This window comes from Cyprinus carpio, chromosome B6 (genome assembly GCF_018340385.1).
Source record: "Cyprinus carpio isolate SPL01 chromosome B6, ASM1834038v1, whole genome shotgun sequence".
NCBI lineage: Eukaryota > Metazoa > Chordata > Actinopteri > Cypriniformes > Cyprinidae > Cyprinus > Cyprinus carpio.
The window spans coordinates 25,109,184-25,130,324 of NC_056602.1; the positions used below are offsets into that span (position 1 = coordinate 25,109,184).

Genomic DNA, 21,141 nt, shown 5'->3' on the forward strand with positions numbered 1-21,141 from the left:
CTGTGTTTGTAGGCTTCTCCAGAAGTTTGTCAGCAATATGAAGTTCAATGTGGAGTTCAACATCAATCGCTTCCCCATAAGGCTTCAGCACAGGGCAGTGGAGCTCGCTGGTCAGCACGGACTGGGAGATGTGCTGTTCCCCTCTGATAAGGGCACTGGACACACTGCACTACCAGACCTCAGGTCTGCATGCACACACACTCACACACATCTACAGTACATCCGCACATGCACATATGTTAGGAATGTCCTCTGAGATGATGATGATAGGAACACAAAGATACTGTAACCTGAGCTGTTTGTTTCCCTGTATAAAATAAGGAAAGCAATTATGTGTGTTTTTATCAAACCTTTTGTTGTTTTTCCTCCAGCATGTTCAATAAAGATTTAGAGAACAACCCTGAGCAGAAGGCGGCAGTGCAGCACATCCTGTCAGGCACATCCAAGCCAGCACCTTACCTGATCTTTGGACCCCCTGGCACAGGCAAAACTGTCACAGTGGTGGAAGCCATAAAGCAGGTAAAGGCAATCATAAGGACTACTTCATTCATGTGCTTATTACATGTGCTTAAACAGCCACGTGACACATGCCTTTGTGTTTGTTAATTGCTTCCAGGTGAATAAATCCAAGGCTACAACCCATATCTTGGCCTGCGCTCCCTCAAACAGTGCCTGTGACCTTCTGTGTGAGAGATTGTTAGGATATGTGGATGGCCATCGCCTCTACCGACTCTGTGCCCCCAGTAGAGACCCACGCACTTTACCCCAGAAACTGCTGGTAAGACATCATATACATGGGGAGAGTCTGGAATGACTTACTACCATTACTCATATTTTGGTATGTAGTATAGATCATACACAAAAGGATGCATGGATTATGTAGATGGTAACACCAGCACACTGCGCAGAATACTCTACCCCAATGCACTTGACCTTTCGTTATAATATTATATGAATTATAATGTAATAATAATATTTACAATATATAATACAAAATGAATTATAATTGATATTATATATGTAAATATCATGAATACATTATAATATATAAATGTAATGTTATTTTTTTTAATATGTAATATCTATCTGTCTATCCATCCATCCATCCATCCATATATATATATAAAATTCTTATATCTGTTCCCTACAGAAACACAGTAACTGGAATGAGGCTCAGGACAGCTTCCTGCTCCCATCTAGACAAGCTCTGATGGACTACAGTGTCATTGTTGTTACTCTGGTCACCGCAGGAAGGTACAGCAGTCGTAACACTAATATAGCAGCTGAGACTTGGTCCATTCTGGCTGTGTGCAGTACCATAATAGTCCTGTCATATTCTCTCCATTTACTTTGTGTTAGCTGGGATGTTCTGCTCTGCTGGCTAAAAATTGTGTGTTCTTCAGACTCGTGACAGGAGGTGTTGGTAAGGGTCACTTCACACACATCTTCATAGATGAGGCCGGACAAGCCATGGAGCCTGAGTGTATCATCGGGATCGCGGGTAAATGAGGAAAGGTTGGGAGAGGAGATGGAGAACTAGAATTAGAAGAACAGATTGTTCATTTCTACACTGTGCTTTCTATCTCTGCCCAAGGTTTGCTCGACCCTGAGAAGGGCCAGCTGGTTTTGGCCGGAGACCCGAAGCAGTTGGGCCCCGTTCTGAGATCTCCACTGGCACAACTACATGGACTGGGTACTCAAAGATGTTTCATGACTTCCATTATATTTTGTATTTATTTCTTCTTCTTAAACTCAGCTGTAGTTCAGTCCTAAAATTATATTTTTAATAGCATTTCATATGAAACAGGTCAGTCCCTCCTGGAGAGGCTGATGACACAGAACGCTCTCTATCAGAAGAGCCAGGATGGTCATTCTGGATTTGACACCCGCTTCGTCACCAAACTTCTGCGCAACTACAGGTTCTAATATTATCTCTCATCCATTTTTAATGTCAAAAGTGATGACAGATCACTTATTGTCAAGTTCGTCTCGCTCCATGCCAGATCTCATCCCGCCATCCTCAAGATCCCCAACGAGCTCTTCTATGAGAATGAACTGCAGGTGTTTGCAAACCAGATGGAGCGGGAAGCCTTCTGTTGCTGGGAGCATCTCCCTAAGACGGTACCAGACCACAACACAAAAACTTTTTTGTTTGACATGTGCTGGTTTTGTAAATAACTGGATGTTTAAACAGAATCAGAACCAAAATATACTGAACACACTGTGACTGTGAAGTATGTAAATCAGTGTGATCTTGTTTTTTTAATTCTTAAAATTTAAGGTTTAATTTTTGGTTCCCTAAGGAACCTTTCAGTAAACAGTTCTTAAAAGCACCATTTTTAAATCTAAAGAATCTTTTTCCATTATTAGGAACCTTGAAAGGTTCCATGTATGTTTTTCATGGAACCATAGATGTTATCAAAGAACCTTTATTTTTAAGAGTGTAGTTGTGTTATCTAGGTATTATATGTGTGTTAAAGTATGTGTAGAAGGTGCAAATGTTGTACAATGAGTGAGTGAATAAAGCACTTTTCTCCTTTCTGTAATGAACAGGGATTTCCTGTCGTGTTTCATGGAGTGATGGGGAAAGATGAAAGGGAGGCCAACAGTCCTTCATTCTTCAACGTGACTGAGATCGAGGTCATCGTCAGCTACCTCAACAAGCTCATTCAAACGCAGGGCAAGAAGGGTCTGCCAAAACTCAGCACCAGTGACATTGGCATTATCACTCCTTACAGGAAACAGGCATGACTGAGAATGGATATAGAACTAAAAAAAAAAATATTCAATTAATAATGAATAATGAATAAATGCAAAAAGTCTTAACATTTGATTAAACACTTTTTATAGCTATATTATGCACTGAAAAAGTTATTCAAAAATATTAGAACTAAATACCCCTCTTTACTCTTTAACAAAAGATTTTTTATTGATTTTAGGTGGAAAAAATTCGGAAAGCTCTGAACACTGTGGCAGAGTTGAACAATTGGAAAGACATCAAGGTTGGCCTGTGAATTTGATTTATTTATCTTTTTTTTTTCTCCCTCTCCGAGCTCATTTATGAGTCATTTTTGCTGTTGGTTATTTGGTTCTTGTAGGTGGGGTCAGTGGAAGAGTTTCAGGGGCAAGAGAGAAAAGTCATCATAGTCTCTACTGTCCGTAGTAGCGTCAGCTATGTCAAGATGGACCAAGACTTCAACATTGGCTTCCTCTCAAATGAGAAGGTCTGTAGTTCATTTCTATTGGATAAGTTGGTTATACATCTTATTGCCATTTGTAATGCAGTAAATCAAGTATATCTACATATTCATTACTGTTCAGGGTTTAGGAAGATGTTGATGATGAAATATTATTACAATTTACAATAGATGTTTTCTATTTTAATATATTTTAAAATGTAATTATTTCCTGTGAAGCAAAGCTGAATTTTCTACGTCATTACTCCAGTGTCACATGATCTTTTAGAAATCATAACACAATAATCATCTCCTCAAAAAACAATTATCAACATTATTATTATAAAAAAGATTCTTGAAGACAGTTGTGCTGCTCAATATTTTTGTAGAAACCGTGATACATTTTTTCAGGATTCTTTAATGAACAGAAATAATATTACTGTCACTTTTGATCAATTTAATCCATCCTGGCTGAATAAACTAATACATTTTGTTTAAAATAATCACAATGACCCAGTGTAAGTTTATATAGTCTGAACAAGAGCTACTGCGTTTGCATTTGTGGAACTGAATAGCAGTTGTTTTAGCTACAAGAATAAAAGTTGAAAAGTTTATCACAGAAGCTCATAATCAGAGCAGTAGAGGTCAGACACATGTTTCTGACCATCTGTTTGGACTTAGATTAGAGAAATGATGCCATCCTGTAGTAAAGCCCTTCTGTTGCCTACAGAGGTTTAATGTGGCCATGACCAGAGCCAAAGCCTTGCTCATTGTGGTGGGAAACCCAGTCATCCTAAGCAAGGATCCTACTTGGCAGAGGTAATGTATGTTCCTCTAAACATACCCAATGCCAAATAGTCTTAACACCCGCAGGCCACTTACAAACCATTTTGAACTTACAAACCATCTGATTGGCTGCCAGCGTCTTTTATAACATGCCATATTAGCATTTCTTATGCAAAACAATGACCTCGCTTTACACTGGCCATATGCCCAAGAGAAAAATCTCAGTTTTTCTTCCAGTACAACACACCAGTTTTGGACTGTGATTGATACTTGATTTTCTTTGTTTGTGGATTTGAAAGTAGAATGAGTTCTGTTTCATTTCAGGTAATGGTTGTCACACTGATAGTCTGTATGGACTAGTTCGTTAATGTGTATTTGTTTGTGTAGGTTTATCCAGTACTGTGAGCTCGAGCAGGGCTACACTGGCTTCGACTACAAGGACGCAGAAGGAGAGGAGGATATGGTCAGCCGGCTGGCATCTTTAAAAATCAGCTCTGATGGTATGCAGCATTATGTAACACTTTCAGAACTATATTATGTGCTCGTACGACTCATTTTTGCATTTGTGTCTAGATATAGATGAGAGCCCAGTACAGCAGCATATGCATCCAGAGTGGGGATCTGAGCAGTAAGGACCAGATTTACAACAATCAGATGAGACCATCAGCTTACATCCAGAGCAAATGGGAATTTGATTTATTTTTATCAGTAAAGCAGTATTGACAGATTCATTTTATTGCTGATTTCTGCCAGTAAAACAATGCAGATGAATGATTCAATTGGTAATTCAGCAAAACAGTCCGTTTATACACTACTGAGTTAAAACTGGAGAGATTGTAGCACTTGTGCAACCTGACGTAGATTAAAGATCAGTCGCATTATCGCTTTCACTAGTCAACACTATTTTTATGAATGCTTAATTTCTTTAATACAGAAATGTTTTATTTTTCTTTATCACTGAAAATGCAGATTTACTTATTTCAAATGCTTGTTAGCACTAATTTAAATGGCTATTAAAATAATATAAAAACAATACTTTCGTAGTCATTAAACAAATTGTCAATGCAAATTATGCCAGTATACTGTATATCTTTAGCCTTTAGTTTTTTTTATTTTTAGATGAACTTTATAGAATTGTTTTTATTATTATTATTATTATGGTGTTATGATTAGAATATTGTATGGAATGCATGGCTTTGTGGTTATGGTGGTATTGATTTGTGTTTTTCTTAAAAATGAAGCAGAAAAGACTTGGAAAACTTTGCAAAATAATATTTTTTTTCAACATTAAATGGTCCAGCATTTGTAAAATTTATTTAATTTCATAAAAAAAAAAAAAAATGCAACAGTTTTGTTTCGAAAAAATAGTTTATTATTAACATAGGTTGGTTTCACTTCATTCAAACAATTACTACTAGTCCCGTTTACAAAGCATTGTTACTGTGAGCGCTCGTAAAAATCTGGATTAATAAATCATATTTAATACTTCCAGAAAAAAGGAAGAGACCATATGAACACACAGCAGATTGATCTCAGAGTCCAAAGAGGAGCTCTGTATGCTAAGACTGGTCACTGTAGTAATTTACTCATGCAGACGACGACTTCACAACGGTTATGGGTCTGTTCTCACATCTGCATAGAGGATTTCACAAATCAGTACAATGAGAAAAAATAAAAAAGCTAAAGAACATCTTCCTCTTTTATTAGCAGGTACTGTTTAATTTGTACTTGGTCTAATGGGATATTCCTTGTGCATTAGTCAGTGTTTTAATAATTCCCAGTTTAATAACTTAGAAATCATTGTCATAGTGTTCCAGGTGTTCAAGAATTATACAGATGGTTAGTTTCATGTTCTATGTGCTTCTGATGGACCTAAACAAGGAAGATTTTATTTTATTTTTACATTTTTTTTTATTTATGGGCGGAAATATGACCCAGGACACCTTGACATCTTTTTGTGCTTTTCACCCTCTTATTTTACATTAGCAGACGAGGGAAACCAAGATACACCATGCTAATGAATTCAGCACTCGTTCAAACAGTCAACACAGACAGGAAACACGGGGGCGGATTTATGTAGCGTTGCTAATTTACCTCATGTCAGGCATATCATGGCACCAGCAGGGGACAGCAGTGGAAGTGACATGTATTCTACACCAGCGAATGAAAGCTACAGATCTATTTTAGAAGCACTATGTATAATTAACTACGGTTATTCTCAAAACCCGGTTTGCCCTAACACCTCTTTACTTTACTGGCATGAAACATTACAACACTGATCTCGACAAAACGTGTGCATGCACATAAACGTTCTTCTCAAACCAAACGCATTAAAGACCTAACTAAACACACAATTCTGTGGAAAAGGAAAGGCACTCAAAGCCTCTTCTAACTAGTACACATTTGCTAGCTATCATCAGTGTATTTATTTGACGTTTTGCAGTGCTAGAAACCTAATAAGTGATTACAACTTAAAAAATTTAAAGTTTGCTTTAACAATACTTGCAGGAGGACAATACAGTCAGATTATGTGACAGCATGAGCTCAGCCCAGATATTCAAGGCAGGTTCAACCAGTTTAGAGCTCCAAGTGCATGCATGTACATTTATGCATGTGTGGAGGACAAATAGGATAATACAAATGAAATGCGTCACTTTCCAAATTGGCTGTTGGCTTTAGATCTGACTGAGGCTTCGAAGTGCACGTAATTACTATTTATTTGGGGACTGAAAGATATACTCAATATTACCTAAATACATTTAAATACATGATTTCTCACTACTAGAAAAGTGTGTAAAGTCACAGAGAAGCTCAAAACTAGCACTTTACTAGAGTACATTCAAATAGTGGAGGGAATGGTGATGAAGGCACTGATTTTATTACCAAATTCTGTGTTATTAAGATATTTCTATATGGTTATATTAATTTCGATTACAATAATATGAAAACCAGACTTAGCTATAATAGTCGATTGATAAATGTGCAAAAAAAACAATACCGTTACAAAAAACATCTCTAACATTAAAAACATAGTACAATAAAAAAAAATGACTATATTCACAAAAACATTGTGCCATAAGGAAAAACTAAATCAAGACATATCATATATTGATCTAACCTGCCTTTCTGCACAGCCTCTGTCCATTAAATGCATATTTTATTCACATTCCTCCATTTCCCACCTGTTGGTTTGCATGAAATGTGACATACAGTCCAGTGTATTTATGTTGTTTGGTCAAAAACTTTTTTTTTTTTTTTTTTGTGGAGTTTGGTATTTCCTGGTCATTATTTAGATCATTCTGGAAAAGACTCTCTCACAACAGCAAGCACCCGCTCCTCTTCTTCCTCTTGCGGACTTGTAGCGCTGCCCTGGTGGCCATTTCAAAAACTTCCCTCACGCCATCCTTAGTTTTAGCTGAGCATTCCAGGTAGCCAAATGCGCTAATGCGGTTGGCCATATCCCTGCCCTCCTCTGGTTTAACTGGCTCCTGCAAAACAGAGGAGTTGGAACTGAATCATTACATGCAATAAGATTTAAAACCGAATTACTGTTACTGAATGATGGACGTCAGAATTGTGCAGCACTGTCTGTCCGACTTATGACATATGATGTTAATTTTGCTCACTAAATGGATCGATTTAACAGAGGCTGTTTGCACAGATTACCGAACACTATCGCTGACACATCAAATGGGGGGCATCAGTCATTGGTTATTAGAGGTTGGACTGATTGTGCGATGAGTTTGACAAATGATAAAGATCAGGGCTTCTAGAGTGGCAGTAATTCTGGCTGCTAAGAGCTTTTTAATTGGACTCTCCATAGTGGAGGTGCAGCCGGCCCCGGGAACACACCTGCTTCATCTTAGTCAGCTCTCTCCGTGTGTGTTCATCGTTCCGCAGATCCTTCTTATTGCCCACGAGGATTATGGGAACGTTGGGGCAGAAGTGCTTCACCTCCGGCGTCCACTTTTCTGGAATGTTCTCTGAGAGATCACACACACGTTCAAGATTGATTTCATTCAAATGAAGAAAAAAAGAAACACATTGGAAATGCTATACAACGAGTATAATAAATAATTTATATACAGATATACATTAAATAATAATAAAAAGTAACATAAGATGGTGTTTCCAAGCTTGTAAATATACGTGAAAATATTTACACGCACATATATACAGAAAATGTACATAGTATTTAGTATACTTTAGTATTAGTATAGTATTTAGTATTAGTATATGGACATTAGTATTTTTGTAAAAAATGAAAAAGTGGATTATTGATATAAAATGTACATCATGTACATCAATTAAAAAAATAAAAATCATAATGTAATGAGAAAATATATCTAAAATTTATATAAATGTAAAAATTTTTAATTCAATAAATTTCAAATACATATATACACACACAATACACAAATATACACACACACACACACACACATATATACATATATATATATATATATATATATATATATATATATATATATACTTTGAGGTATACAACAGGTATGTCTTTGATATATATATATATATATATATATATATATACATATATATATCTATATATATATAACGTTCCAAACTGTAGGTACTGTATGAAGATAAAACTATGGTGAAATAAAAATATGGGTCAAAATAAAAAAATATTGAAAAAAAAAAATATATGTCAAAATGAATGTGACCCAAATGGGTCAAAAAACATGAAAAGGTTAAATAATACTTATATATGGTCTTATAGAATGTTGTTTTTTAATGTGAATGTGACCCAAATAAAGTATGAGTGAAATAAGCGATTTGTCTCAATAAATCCAATTCTATTATTGAGAAGTAATTCATGTTTAGAGTCTCAGAAGAATAATGGTGGTTCCATTCCAACACTCATTTCACTGCTGGATGAATTATATTCATTGACATTTTTATGTAATAATGATCTTATGAACTCTGCTGAGTCATGCGGCTGAATTCTGACAAATAATCTCAGAACTGCCTGCGATAACTTTTATACAATGCTAGCATGAGTTGAATTTGTTCAAGCTTCCCAACCAGGATGTTTCTTCGGGAAGCTGGTGGAGATAAAGGAGAGTGATGTCATGGACACAGGAGTTATGATAATGCGCCTCGGCTCTTAGACAAAACACAGGAACTTCCTGCATACAGTGATGACTCAGTGAATCCTTTTTTCCAGTAAGAAAGTCCTTGACCTAAATAAGGATGAGCCAAAATAAAAGATATGATCAAGATTTCTGGGTTTTCGGGAAATCGCATTACCTAAACTGTCGGGACTGTCTATGGAGAAACACATGAGGATGACATCTGTGTCTGGGTAAGACAGAGGCCTCAGACGATCGTAGTCTTCCTGTCCTGCTGTGTCCCACAATGCCAGCTCCACCTGTGGATCATAATTGGACCGAATGAGTCAAAGCTCAGTTGTGACAGCTAGTCAAAGCCTTTTATGATCTGTACAGCATGCTGGACTTCACATCATGACTAATTGCAATCAAAAAAGTTACACAAAAGCAGAAGTGCACTTAATATACATTTTAATACGATATAAACATTGTCTGAATAGGCAATGCAAAACCCAAGAAATTAGGCAAAATAAGCATTACACATTCGTAATAGAAAATGTTCTGGCTTAAGTTGGCTAGTTGGAAATGTTCATGTACAATTTTTATCTACAATTTTTAAATATATTTTTAAAAAATATAAAAAAAAAAAAAAAAAAAAAAAAAATCAAAAAAAATTTCAAAAATTATACATACAAAACTTTCAAATATTAAAATGACCTTAAAACCAACTTCAAAGGGATACTCCACCCCAAAATGAAAATTTTGTCATTAATCACTTACCCCCATGTCGTTCCAAACCCGTATAAGCTTTGTTCGTCTTCGGAACACAATTTAAGATATTTTGGATGAAAACCGGGAGGCCTGTGACTGTCCCGTAGACTTACTTTTTGTAAGCAAAGAAAACAAAAATAACGACTTTATTCAACATTTCCTTTGTCAACGGTCTCCTCTGTGTCTCTCCATATCACCGCGCGCTGCGTATGCTCTTCTGAATCAGCCGCACTGATGCGCTGCTTTCTTTCAAATCAAAGCTAAATACAGTACACGTAGAAACAGCGCATCCTTGTGGTGCGGCTGATACAGAAAAGCATACGCAGCATATGGTGATATGGAGAAACACAGAGGAGACTGTTGACAAAGGAATTGTTGAATAAAGTCATTATTTTTGTTTTCTTTGCTTACGAAAAGTATTTTCGCCGCTTCATAACATAACGGTTGAACCACTGATGGCAGATGGACTATTCTGACAATGTCTTTCATACTTTTCTGGACCTTGACACTTATTTATTTGGCAGTCTATGGGACAGTCACAGTTGGTTTTCATCCAAAATATCTTAAATTATGTTCTGAAGACGAACAAAGCTTTTACAGGTTTGGAACAACATGGGGGTAAGTGATTAATAGCAAAATTTTCATTTTGGGGTGGAGGATCCCTTTAAGAATAAATTATTTATCAAACACAATTTCAAATATTTTTTAATATCTAAATTTTTAAGGTGTTTTTACTTTTCATGGAAAACCTTGATCTGTTTTCAATGTCAGATTAATTCTGATAATCTAAAAAACATTTATCCACCAGCAGTGATGTGGTCTCAGATATACTGTAGATCCTTAAGGAAAATGCAGATGAACTTAGAAGTATCAATCCTTTGCATATGTCACTCCTCCCTCACATATCTGTACAGAGCCACAGCAAGGCTTGCCTTATCCAATCACAACAAGACTAATGAACTGAAATAGTTGAACGACTGATTAAAGAGAATTAAACTCCATCCCTTCTGCTCTCCTGTAGGACTGAAGCTCAGCAATGAGGCTTCATAGCATCGCTGAGTCATATCTTGAGCCTGATGCCACATCATTACACAACCTTTCCTCTATTCACTCAGAGACCAGACTATTTTTTCCATCCATGTGCACTGATCTGAAGCTCTAAAGCATAATCATCTGTTTTCAAAGCGTGTACATGCGTTGCATCAGCCAAAAATGAACGTCATATCGGTTGCAGACCACATTTTGAAGAAAGATTATGAAGACAAATGTCTTTTTTCCCCAAAGAACGGAAAGATTTATGCTCTATCGCCACTGGGAAGCTTCTATATTTTGACAAACTAAGCAGCGTAACACTGCTGAGAGAGCAAGGGGGTTTAAAAGAGATGCCATCCTGCTCCTTAACTTTAACATTTCCTGTGCTGGAGAAACAGAATGAGCCCACCTTCCCCCCCCAAAAAAACCCTCTTCCATCACAGGAAATGAAGTGGTCTGTTTAATCATGCTATAGAGGGTTGGCGAGTCACAGCAACAGGGGGCGGGATATCTTGAGTCCAGTCAGGAAACCAGAGAGAACAGCCATTTCCTGTTTTGCAGAGTCCACTTTAGATTTCGGAGCGGCCAGAACTGCAAAACGTCAGAACTATGGGCTAATTATTTTTATCTTGTTATTATTTATATACTATTAAAGTATTTATTTACTATTTATCATAAAATTTATATACTGTTTATTAATCTGATTTGATCGATTTTAATAGTTTAAGTTCAACACTGTTCCAAAACAATTACTTTTTAATTAGCAAAATGTGCTTTTTTTGTGTGTGTGTGTGTGTGTGTATTTTTTTCCATTATTTCTGTTTATTTTTGTTTTACTTTTAATACTTAAACCTATTTTATTTCAGCTAGTCATCAAGGCAACATTACTATTTTTTACGAATGACTGATTGTTTTTTACATTTTTTTTTTAATTACGGAAAATAGTTTTTAATATGTTTAGTTCACAATATCAACACTGTTCCAAAACAATGACTATTATTTTACACTTGCTAGCTTTATTGTTTGAATAAACATCTGGATAATGTATCTATAGAGGATATACTGTCATCACACTAAAATAACAAATGACAACAACGTTCACAGATTCTTCGCTGGTTTCAGAATGAACAAGACGGTAAAACTGACTAAGGAATATAAACTGGAAAAAAAAACTCACAACTTGTTCGTTTGCTGACAGATCTCAGCTTGGCTTTCACAATCAGAGTTTTTCAAAACCAACCCTAACCTCAAGGACTGGAAATATTGTTGAGAAGAGTTGTACAAAAACAGGCTGTGGGGGTTTGAAGGCGACCAAGAATCAATACCAACCTGTTTGCTGTCGACTTCGATGTCTGCAATGTAGTTCTCGAACACAGTAGGCACGTAGACTTCCGGAAACTGGTCTTTGCTGAACACTATGAGGAGACAGGTCTTCCCACACGCTCCATCTCCCACGATCACCAGCTTTTTCCTGATAGCTGCCATACCTGGGGGGGAAAAATAAGATTCGGTATAACAACAAATGGCTCCATGTCATAAAAAGACTCTTTTACTTTTAAATTTGGAAAATAAAAGTTCAATGTAAAATATAAAACATGTTGGGTTCCAGTCCAAAAAGACTCACTGCAACCAAACTGTTCTTTTGATTTGGATCTTTTTCCAAGAATCAGTTCACAAAACTGGCCTAAATGATTCTTTCATGCATCAATCCATACTCTCATGAAAGAAGATCAAGAAATTTCCATCTGTTAGTGACTTCAAACCATCTTATTTATTCAGAAGTCATATTTTGATCACTTTTAGGATACGTTTATGGTGTTTTCCAAGAAACAGCTTCATAGATTCACTTTCATTATTTATAAGAGTGGCCAGGAAATTCTTCAAAAATTCAACACAAAACCACAACAGCCTTTGATTGGTCATCCAATGCAATACCAAAATAACTTCTGTGGCTCTTTCTTTTAATTGTAGCCCAATGTTTTCTTTATCATTCAGCCATATGTTGTGCACCATAACAGAAAACAGACCTGAAGGCACATGAACGCTTCTGAATCAAAAGCAGATGAGGAAAACATTTGTAAGTAAACATGATATGAACATCTGTTTAACATGAAGCTGATACCAAACTCACCCTGCAGACATGATCCACATGGGCTACAAAACACACATCAAAATACACACAAAGGCTTCTGAACCCAACCAAACCTGTCAACATCTTTCAGACAATCATCTTTTATTTTAATCGCATACAATGTTCTTAGTTTGAGTTCAACCTCGTAGTATGTCGCGCTTACTCAGCAAACCCAATTTTAGTCACATCTGCCATTTTTCGAGTGTTCATTTTGGACTCTGATTACACAGTTCAAATCAATTCGCACTATAAATTGCAAGTTGTCAGTTTGTCAGAAGAGGAAAGCATTTATTCATAATCAACTTAGCAAGATCTCTGAGGAGCATGTATTATCACATTAATCTGTCATGCATTTGATCACCAACATCAATTTCCACACTAACTCGCTTGCTTATAGGAGCCAGTGGTAGTGTGATAATTCTGGGGAAGAAGTGAGAGAGGTCGTGCTTGGGTCTTTATGTGGGTGATGAAGGAGATTTGTCCCGCATCCATGATGAATGTGTGCCAGTAGGAAAGCACAGCTGTGCATATCCTTCCAAGACGCACAATGCTCATCTATCCTTCCTTAGTAATCTCACACTCTTATCCACTGTCTGGGCGTATGTTAACACGACCACTTATCAACACGCCTCCATCAGATTGTGCTTCCTAGGAACAGAAAGAACTTTATTTTTAGTTTGGCCTGGGTTTCTGTCTCTCTCACATGAAGCTTCATCCAGCCATGGGAAACACAAGGGGTTTAGTTTCTACTTTCTACTAAAAGAGAGAGAGCACAGGGAAGACTAGAAATTACTGGAGTGTCGGCGCCGATAGCCTCATGCTTAGTGCGCCGACATATACAGCGCAACTGTGCTCACGGCGACCCGAGTTTGAGTCCCATCTCGAGGTCCTATGCGGGTCCCTCTCTCTACCCAATACTTTCCTATCATCTCTCCACTGTCCTGTCTAAACGATAAAGGAATAAAAAGCTCAAAAAATTATATAAAAAAAGAAATTACTGGAGAAAAGAAATTGACTAAATCATATGAATTTGGTGCTCTAATGTGATACTATACAGAACATTTCTGAAGTATTATTTTATAAAGAAAAAGCAAAGTTCAATAAAACTCAGTAAGAATTATTGATTATATAATTATAATAATACAGCCTGTAGCCGGTGAAGAAGTCTCCATCCACAAACAGACGTAGCCTACATCGTCTGCAGATATAAGGTATTTCATTGCACTTTAACAAGTAATCTGAACGGCCTATATATGTACAATATTTTAAACGAGCCCTCACTAAAATACCACAATTACACAATTATGCAACAATACAACTCATTCGTTTCTGTTGGGGTTGCTTCGGGCTCGTATATTTGAAAGTATATTTTTTCGATTATTGTTGATTCCATAGGCTCACTCTCGCGCACCTGCGTGGTTTAAAACACCAAATAGTTATGCTATGACAAGTACAGAGAGTCTCTCTCGCTCCACCCATGCATGATAATATCGAGTATCGTCGATCTCACGGGCTGACGATATGACGATTTGAAAAATCACCATATCGCCCAACACTAACACACACATATATAATATTTATAAATGTTTTTTAAAAAACTGAATGAAACAATAACATAATTCTGTACATGTTAATTCATATTTAATTATCAAAAGAAGTTAATATAGTAACTTTGACAACCAAACACAACTAACAATCCTAACTTTCATAACTAACCTGTCTCTTTCTGACAAGAGGGTTTCGTTATTTTAAATGTTACACAACACTGCTTAAAAAAAGGTGTGTGACCTGTTTGATCTGAGAAAGCCATTTCTGAGATAGCCTCAGCCTCAGACATCACGACCATGGACCGTTGCCTTATAAGCATCATATCGCTTACGTAGCAGAGTCTGAAATGCATGGAATTCCCTGCTGTTTTCCATCTTCCTGTAAATAGACCTTTAACTAATGTAGTGATTCATTTGTTCAAAACACTCAAATGAGTCATCTGAAAAATGTTTTTACAATTATTGACAAAAGATAAGTACACAAATACAGGTAATTCAGGTTACAGAAGCAAACTGAAGGAACTTTAAATACCTTGAACTATTGTTAAAGACTAAGTTCTTTGCAGAATAAGAGAGAAACTCTAATCCATGTGAACAGCGCCGGCTTAAATATGCTTCCTGTGACACATCTGGACAAGTCCCAAAGTTATTTTAAACAAACATCATTTTTAGTAACGAAACTAGAACAAGTTGCTAGTTGAGGATGAGAGGACTGTCCAACTAATCCCAAACACATCTGTTTTTCCATTCACTACATAGTAACTTGCAATATAATACATTATTGCAGTTAACAGACAAATACTCCCGATGGCCTAAAGTAAGGTTGTAAGGTTACAAAACCAGAGCAAAGTGCTCAAATGCAAACTCCAACGCTTGATATGTCTCCAAAAAAACTGTTTGTAGGAGCTTACTGATCAAAGTCCAAAACTAATGTGTAGTGCTGGACCAGAATAAGTTCTGTGAGTAGTACGCCTATAATATATTGTTGGAGTGAAAAAGAAAAAAAAAAAAACGTGCTGCCTATGTTAATCAGTAATTTTACACATGATAAAAACGTGCTCTTAATTTGCTTGGAAAATACTTGCGTATACGGCAGTCATAAAAAAAGTACAGTAGCCCAGCCTAATAATAATTTGTCTATATTAAAAGTATTGCTCTTATCAGACCTGTGTGCATTGTATCACTAGTGCAGCGTCCGTTCTCGGAGCATATAAACCCTGTGAGGCGCTGCTTCTGGCTCACGCTGTTCTGTAGTTTATTAAAAGTTTATTAATTCTGAGCATGTTGCGTGTCCATACTGCACCAAAATGTGACACTGCACTCCCTTGGGTCCGCAGCAACGATTGGACGAACGAAGTCGATTGGATTCTAGACATAATAAAAATGCAAACAGACAAACACACAGAGATTCCTGCCTTTAATACACCGTGTCTACACTGGACGCGACAAAGCGACCGTTGAAAATAATTTGAAATTTGTGTCAGTACGTCATAAATAGAACGCAGCAGCAGTTTACTGTCGGAATGGATAAAACTAAAGTACTGTACTTGCCAGTTGGCTGACAACTTTAGAAACATTTTATAGTTTAAGTTGAACTGTAAAAATGTCAGTTTGACTCCTTGGTGATATAAAATGACACAAAATCTCCTCAAGAAAGCATGAGAAAATAAATTATCTGCCATTAATTTTCACCCTTATGTCGTTACAAGCTCATGGGTCCTTTGTTCATCTCACTAAAACAAATTAAGATATTTTTGATGTAATCCAAGAGCTTTCTGGCTCTGCTTAGTTAAATGCACACAAAAAGTATTCTTGTAGCTTCATAAAATTATGGATGAACCATTGATGTCACATGAAATATTTGAACAATATCCTTGCTATGTTTCTGGGCCTTGAACATGTCAGTTGCACTGCTGTCTATGCAGGGTCAGAAAGCTCTCGGATTTCATCAAAATATCTTAATTTGTGTTCCGAAGATGAACAAAGGTCTTGCAGATTTGGAATGACATGAGGGTGAGTAATAAATGACAGAATTTTCATTTTTGGATGAAGCATCCCTTTAACAACAGAACTTTACTTTAAAAATGGCATAAAACCACCAAAACAAAAATATGATGAATGAAATCATGTTTTTTATGGCATGAGGGACAGATGGCCTATATATGATACTGTGACTAACACAACGACCTCATGAACACCTCATCAATGCTGAAGATAATAAACTGAAGAGATCTGGTTTAGGTAAACAATGATAACATTTTCCTGGTTTGCCTTCTTTGTCCAGAGTGTGTAGGAGAACCTCTCTCCTAATTCACTGCCAGGTCTTCTCATGTAATTCAACTATATTTTGATTCAGTTTGGGGCTGCTGTGGAATTTGGACTAACTAGTGTCTTATCTCAGAAAGTTTTGACAGTGTGTCCTCTTGTGACTCGAAGACGCCACATGGTCACTCAAAAATAAAATGGCGTATGTGCCTTAGGGGTTGTGGACCTGAAAATGCATTTCTGCTCCAGGAATACATTTCATTAGTGTGGCAAAGTTCACCAGATGGCAGGGTGACAAAGGCAGCCAGAAGCTTAATGCAACCGGAAGCAGGCTGAGGATTCTGGGAGCAGTTCGTAATGCGGAGCTGGTCTGAAAGCAGTCAATGAGGCATTTTCAGCAAACCTACAATCCATATTAGCTCATTTATCTCAGTCTGGGGTCAGACTCTGAGTGTTGTTAATGCCTGTAGGCATAATATATTTATGCCATGACTCTAAACTATTACATGAGCAGGCTTTTTCAAAGTTTTGATATTTTGCATAAAACAGCAAAAGAGTTTTATCATCAAACTTGTGATTTTTATTGCAGTCATTTAGTCTTCAGTCATTAGATCAGCAGGATGATGAATTGTCTTGACACCAACTTTGTCTCGCTTCCAATATAAAATGCATTAAATAATCAGAAAAACAATGAACAAACAGAAGGTGCAAACCAACAGTTAATGAGCTTTGGATTTAGGCAGTGCTCAGTCCTTGTCATTTCCAGACAAGCTTTGTTAATAGCCTTTTAATTCTACTTGTGGCAGACATTATGTCGTTTATATCTGTCCTACATATCTGAAAGTATTTCAAACTACATTTTTCTAAAAGACTTGTTCAGCTTTGTTTGTAGTCATAAAACCTGGATAAGAATTAGGCATTTTTGAGCCATGTGTTATTGGTTTTTGAATAGCATTTTTCATTTTATTTCTAATTTAAGGTGTTGATAAGATTCTGAATTTATGTCCTACAACATTAATTACAAAAAGTCAAACCATAAACATCAATACTGAAGCAGTCCAAGTTGCTAACAAGTTCATTAAAGACTAACACAAGGATGGGGGTTTACATACTTGACTCGGACAATCATTTCATATAGCAATTTAAGTTAAAAAAAAAAAAAAAAAAAAAAAATATATATATATATATATAATATATATATATATATATATATATATATATATATATATATATATATATGTGATTCTTGTATGAAACAAAACCTAAAAGTCTCTTCAGGTAAGGTAAACCCCAGGTTTTATTAATAAATCAAAAACGCGATTCAAAACATCAACTGAATTTCCCAAGTAACCCAAATTAAAATGGTGTTAATAGAGTTGCTCTGGGTATGCAAACTGGACTTTATGCGTAAAAAAACAAAAAAACAAAAATGTAATACATTTAAAAAATTGTAAATAAATAGTAAAAAATTATGAACAGTTCAGAATCTAAAAATATAAAATCATACAACTTCGAACAAAAACGTCTTGATGTTGAAACTAGAGTTCATTCCCATGCTAACCATTATAAATATCTTATTCATAAAGTGAGATTATAACCCTCTCTATCTAATCAAAGAATTTCCATGAATTTTCCAGTTGTGATGACTGAATAGGGATTATTAAAATCATTTTATAGAGAACCCAATGAGAAGTGAAGCAACAGCAATTTACAGTCAAAGAAATACTGAGTGTAACTAGGAAAAATGACTGACTATTAGAAATTTTCATAGTCGTTCACAACTTTAATTTCCATGAGAAAGCTCCCATGCCTGGAAAATTAAACTTTTGACTTTCCCTGACATTTCTAGGTTTTCCAGAACCATGGGAACACTGTCACTTCTGACGCAGACAACAGTTTTCCCTTGTATCATATAAAATACTGAAATCTGTGTATGAAATGTCGCTCAAGGCTATCTGAATGAGCGTAAAATGGCCTACAACACCTCAAGGATTAAAGATCAGGCCTTTCTTAATCTTATCCAAGCATTTGGTTGCCAACTGAACACAGGCTCTGGCCTAAGGCACATTTTGAGAAGGCAGCGCTGTAAGACAAGCCGACATGTCATCTTGACAGCCTCCTCGGTGGAACAACAGGTTAGTTAGTCGCTCGGCTGGGTTTAGGGGAAAAGTTTTGCACACAACTGAAGCGCTGTCGACTGCAACGCCCTTGCGTGACTGAAGGAAGCTGATTTACTCACGACTAGAAACGGCACGTCGAACAGCGAGCAAACAATTAATTAGTTCGCAGTGTATCGAAGAATAACCAAAACTCGCGCGGAGCTTTAAGATTCGGAAATGTGTTTTGTATCATTTTGAATACCTCTATAACTCACGAAAGACATGTGAATGTGAATTCTCACTGCTGTCACACTGCCAGGTCGGTTTAAACTATAACTCTGACATAATTCACACATAACGCGAGCCAGTAAAAACATCAAACGAGCTCGTCTGAAAACTAACAGCCACCACCTAACGTTACTTTCCCCACACCGCCTTAGCAAACTTGTTTTCTACCAACATTCCTAAAGTCCGACATGTCAAATAAGATGTCATGTAGGCAAATGGGAACACAAATACCTTATTTTCTCGCGGGGTTCAAATTCCCTGTCGATCTCGCGTCCAAGTTTCAGTCGCAATGTGGAGAATTTCACGCGATTATTGCTAAGAGACGAGGCTCGACTCACAGAAGACCCGCCCGCTGTTATGGGAATCACAGTCGCCCGCTGCGCTGCTGAATGTTGACCGGTGGAGGAGGAGCACTGCGGTCCCTCCCTCCGCCACCGATAATAATGACATCATTCTGATCGCTGTGGAGAGCCATACACCACATACCACCAAATCACACTGCTCTTTAGCCTAGTTCCTATTCTATATGTGACCCTGGACAAAAAAAAAAAATAAAAAAAATAAAAAATAAAAATAAATAAATACATAAACCGTCATAAGTGCCAAATTTGTTAAATGAAATACGCTTTCCATTGCTGTATGGTTTGTTAGGATAGGACAATATTTGAATATCTGGAATCTGAGGGTGCAAAAAAATCAAAATTTTGAGAAAATCGGCTTTAAAGTTGTCCAAATTAAATTCTTTCATTAATAGAGATTTCATATGTGATGTGCAAAGGCATGAATAAGCTGGTCTCAAGTAAATATTACCACAGAGATCTGGTATATGAGCAGAAGGCAGATGAGAGAGAGGAGGAATATTTTACTGACACAAACATATTAAGATCAGTACTTTGATTAAAGAGAGTTTAAGGGAAGATTTAGAAAATCAAAGAGTTGGTATAGAGGTGTTCATTATTGATTATCAAGTGATTATGATTACATTTCACTTTACATGCACAATAAAACCCGTGGAAGCTTGTTTTATAATAAAATAGTGAAAAAGGTAATTGCACCTTTTATCTCACAAATCTGTCTTTTTTTGCTCATAATTATGAGAAGTCAGAATTGTGATATAAAAAGTCACAATTACCTTTTTTATGACCAGCTTAGCAAGTCATCTTACTAGTTGATATACACAATTTTTAAACCAAATTACACTAGAATTCAGGCTTGCAATACTTCAGTAATATTGTCTGATAGCAAAATCCCCTGTCCATAGAGTTAAACTGGTCTGCATATTACTAATCAAAAATTAGTTTTGATATGTTCACGGTAGGACATTTTCAAAATATCTCCATGGAGCATTATGTTTACTTAATATCATAATGATATGTCATAAAAGAAAAATTTATAATTTTGACCCAATACAATGTATTTTTGGCTATTGCTACAAATATACCCGTGCTACTTACACATATCAGCACTTTTTGTAATAAAATCAAGCTGACAAGGTCTATACAAGTAGGATAAAATGTTTTTTTTTTATGAATATTTTTCTTAAAAGCAAAGGGAAGTTGTTACGTGTTTTAAATGTAGGCCTATGTATTTAATATTGTTTTTGAAAGAACTTTATTTCTTTAATTTTGAGTATGTTACGTATGGTGTTTTATTGAAAAGACTTACATGTTACAAAATACTTCTGTTTCAATTCAGCTTTGCCATCACAGAAATAAATTAAATTTTGAAATAATATTAATAATATTTCACAATTGTACCCTTTTTCACTGTGTAAACTATGCTTTATTAGCCTTCAGTAGGTCTCAGTGATTTAATATCTGTTATTAACTTGTATTTTTGTACTGTTCATCCTATTTACTCCTAAATGGTGCATATTGGTACCTTACTGGTACACATTAGTATCTAACGTATACATAATAGTACTAATAGTACATATAAGTACCATTTGAAAGGTAACCACCCTTGTGACAG

The 21,141-nt window shown here is 36.2% G+C and overlaps 2 protein-coding genes across 2 annotated transcripts in view; one reads left to right on the forward strand and one right to left on the reverse strand.

Moving 5' to 3' along the window:
• Positions 1-5,660, forward strand: part of LOC109092197 (putative helicase mov-10-B.1) — an 11,577-nt gene extending 5,917 nt beyond the window's left edge. The window contains exons 9-22 of the mRNA XM_042726472.1: positions 13-183; positions 372-519; positions 617-778; positions 1,151-1,254; positions 1,404-1,501; positions 1,595-1,693; positions 1,808-1,919; positions 2,004-2,121; positions 2,554-2,745; positions 2,940-3,002; positions 3,099-3,224; positions 3,907-3,995; positions 4,350-4,462; positions 4,536-5,660. Coding sequence (XP_042582406.1) covers positions 13-183; positions 372-519; positions 617-778; positions 1,151-1,254; positions 1,404-1,501; positions 1,595-1,693; positions 1,808-1,919; positions 2,004-2,121; positions 2,554-2,745; positions 2,940-3,002; positions 3,099-3,224; positions 3,907-3,995; positions 4,350-4,462; positions 4,536-4,594 — 1,654 coding nt within the window. The 3' untranslated portion in view covers positions 4,595-5,660. The remainder of the gene's footprint in view (positions 1-12; positions 184-371; positions 520-616; positions 779-1,150; positions 1,255-1,403; positions 1,502-1,594; positions 1,694-1,807; positions 1,920-2,003; positions 2,122-2,553; positions 2,746-2,939; positions 3,003-3,098; positions 3,225-3,906; positions 3,996-4,349; positions 4,463-4,535) is intronic.
• Positions 5,661-7,102: 1,442 nt separating this feature from the next.
• LOC109092196 (rho-related GTP-binding protein RhoA-D-like) lies at positions 7,103-19,564 on the reverse strand. The gene is made up of 5 exons (XM_042726474.1): positions 19,402-19,564; positions 12,170-12,327; positions 9,237-9,357; positions 7,815-7,945; positions 7,103-7,450 (listed from the first exon to the last, which is right to left on the reverse strand). The coding sequence occupies exons 2-5, from the start codon at positions 12,323-12,325 to the stop codon at positions 7,277-7,279; spliced, it is 582 nt and encodes a 193-aa protein (XP_042582408.1). The 5' UTR covers positions 12,326-12,327; positions 19,402-19,564; the 3' UTR covers positions 7,103-7,276.
• Positions 19,565-21,141: the final 1,577 nt, after the last annotated feature.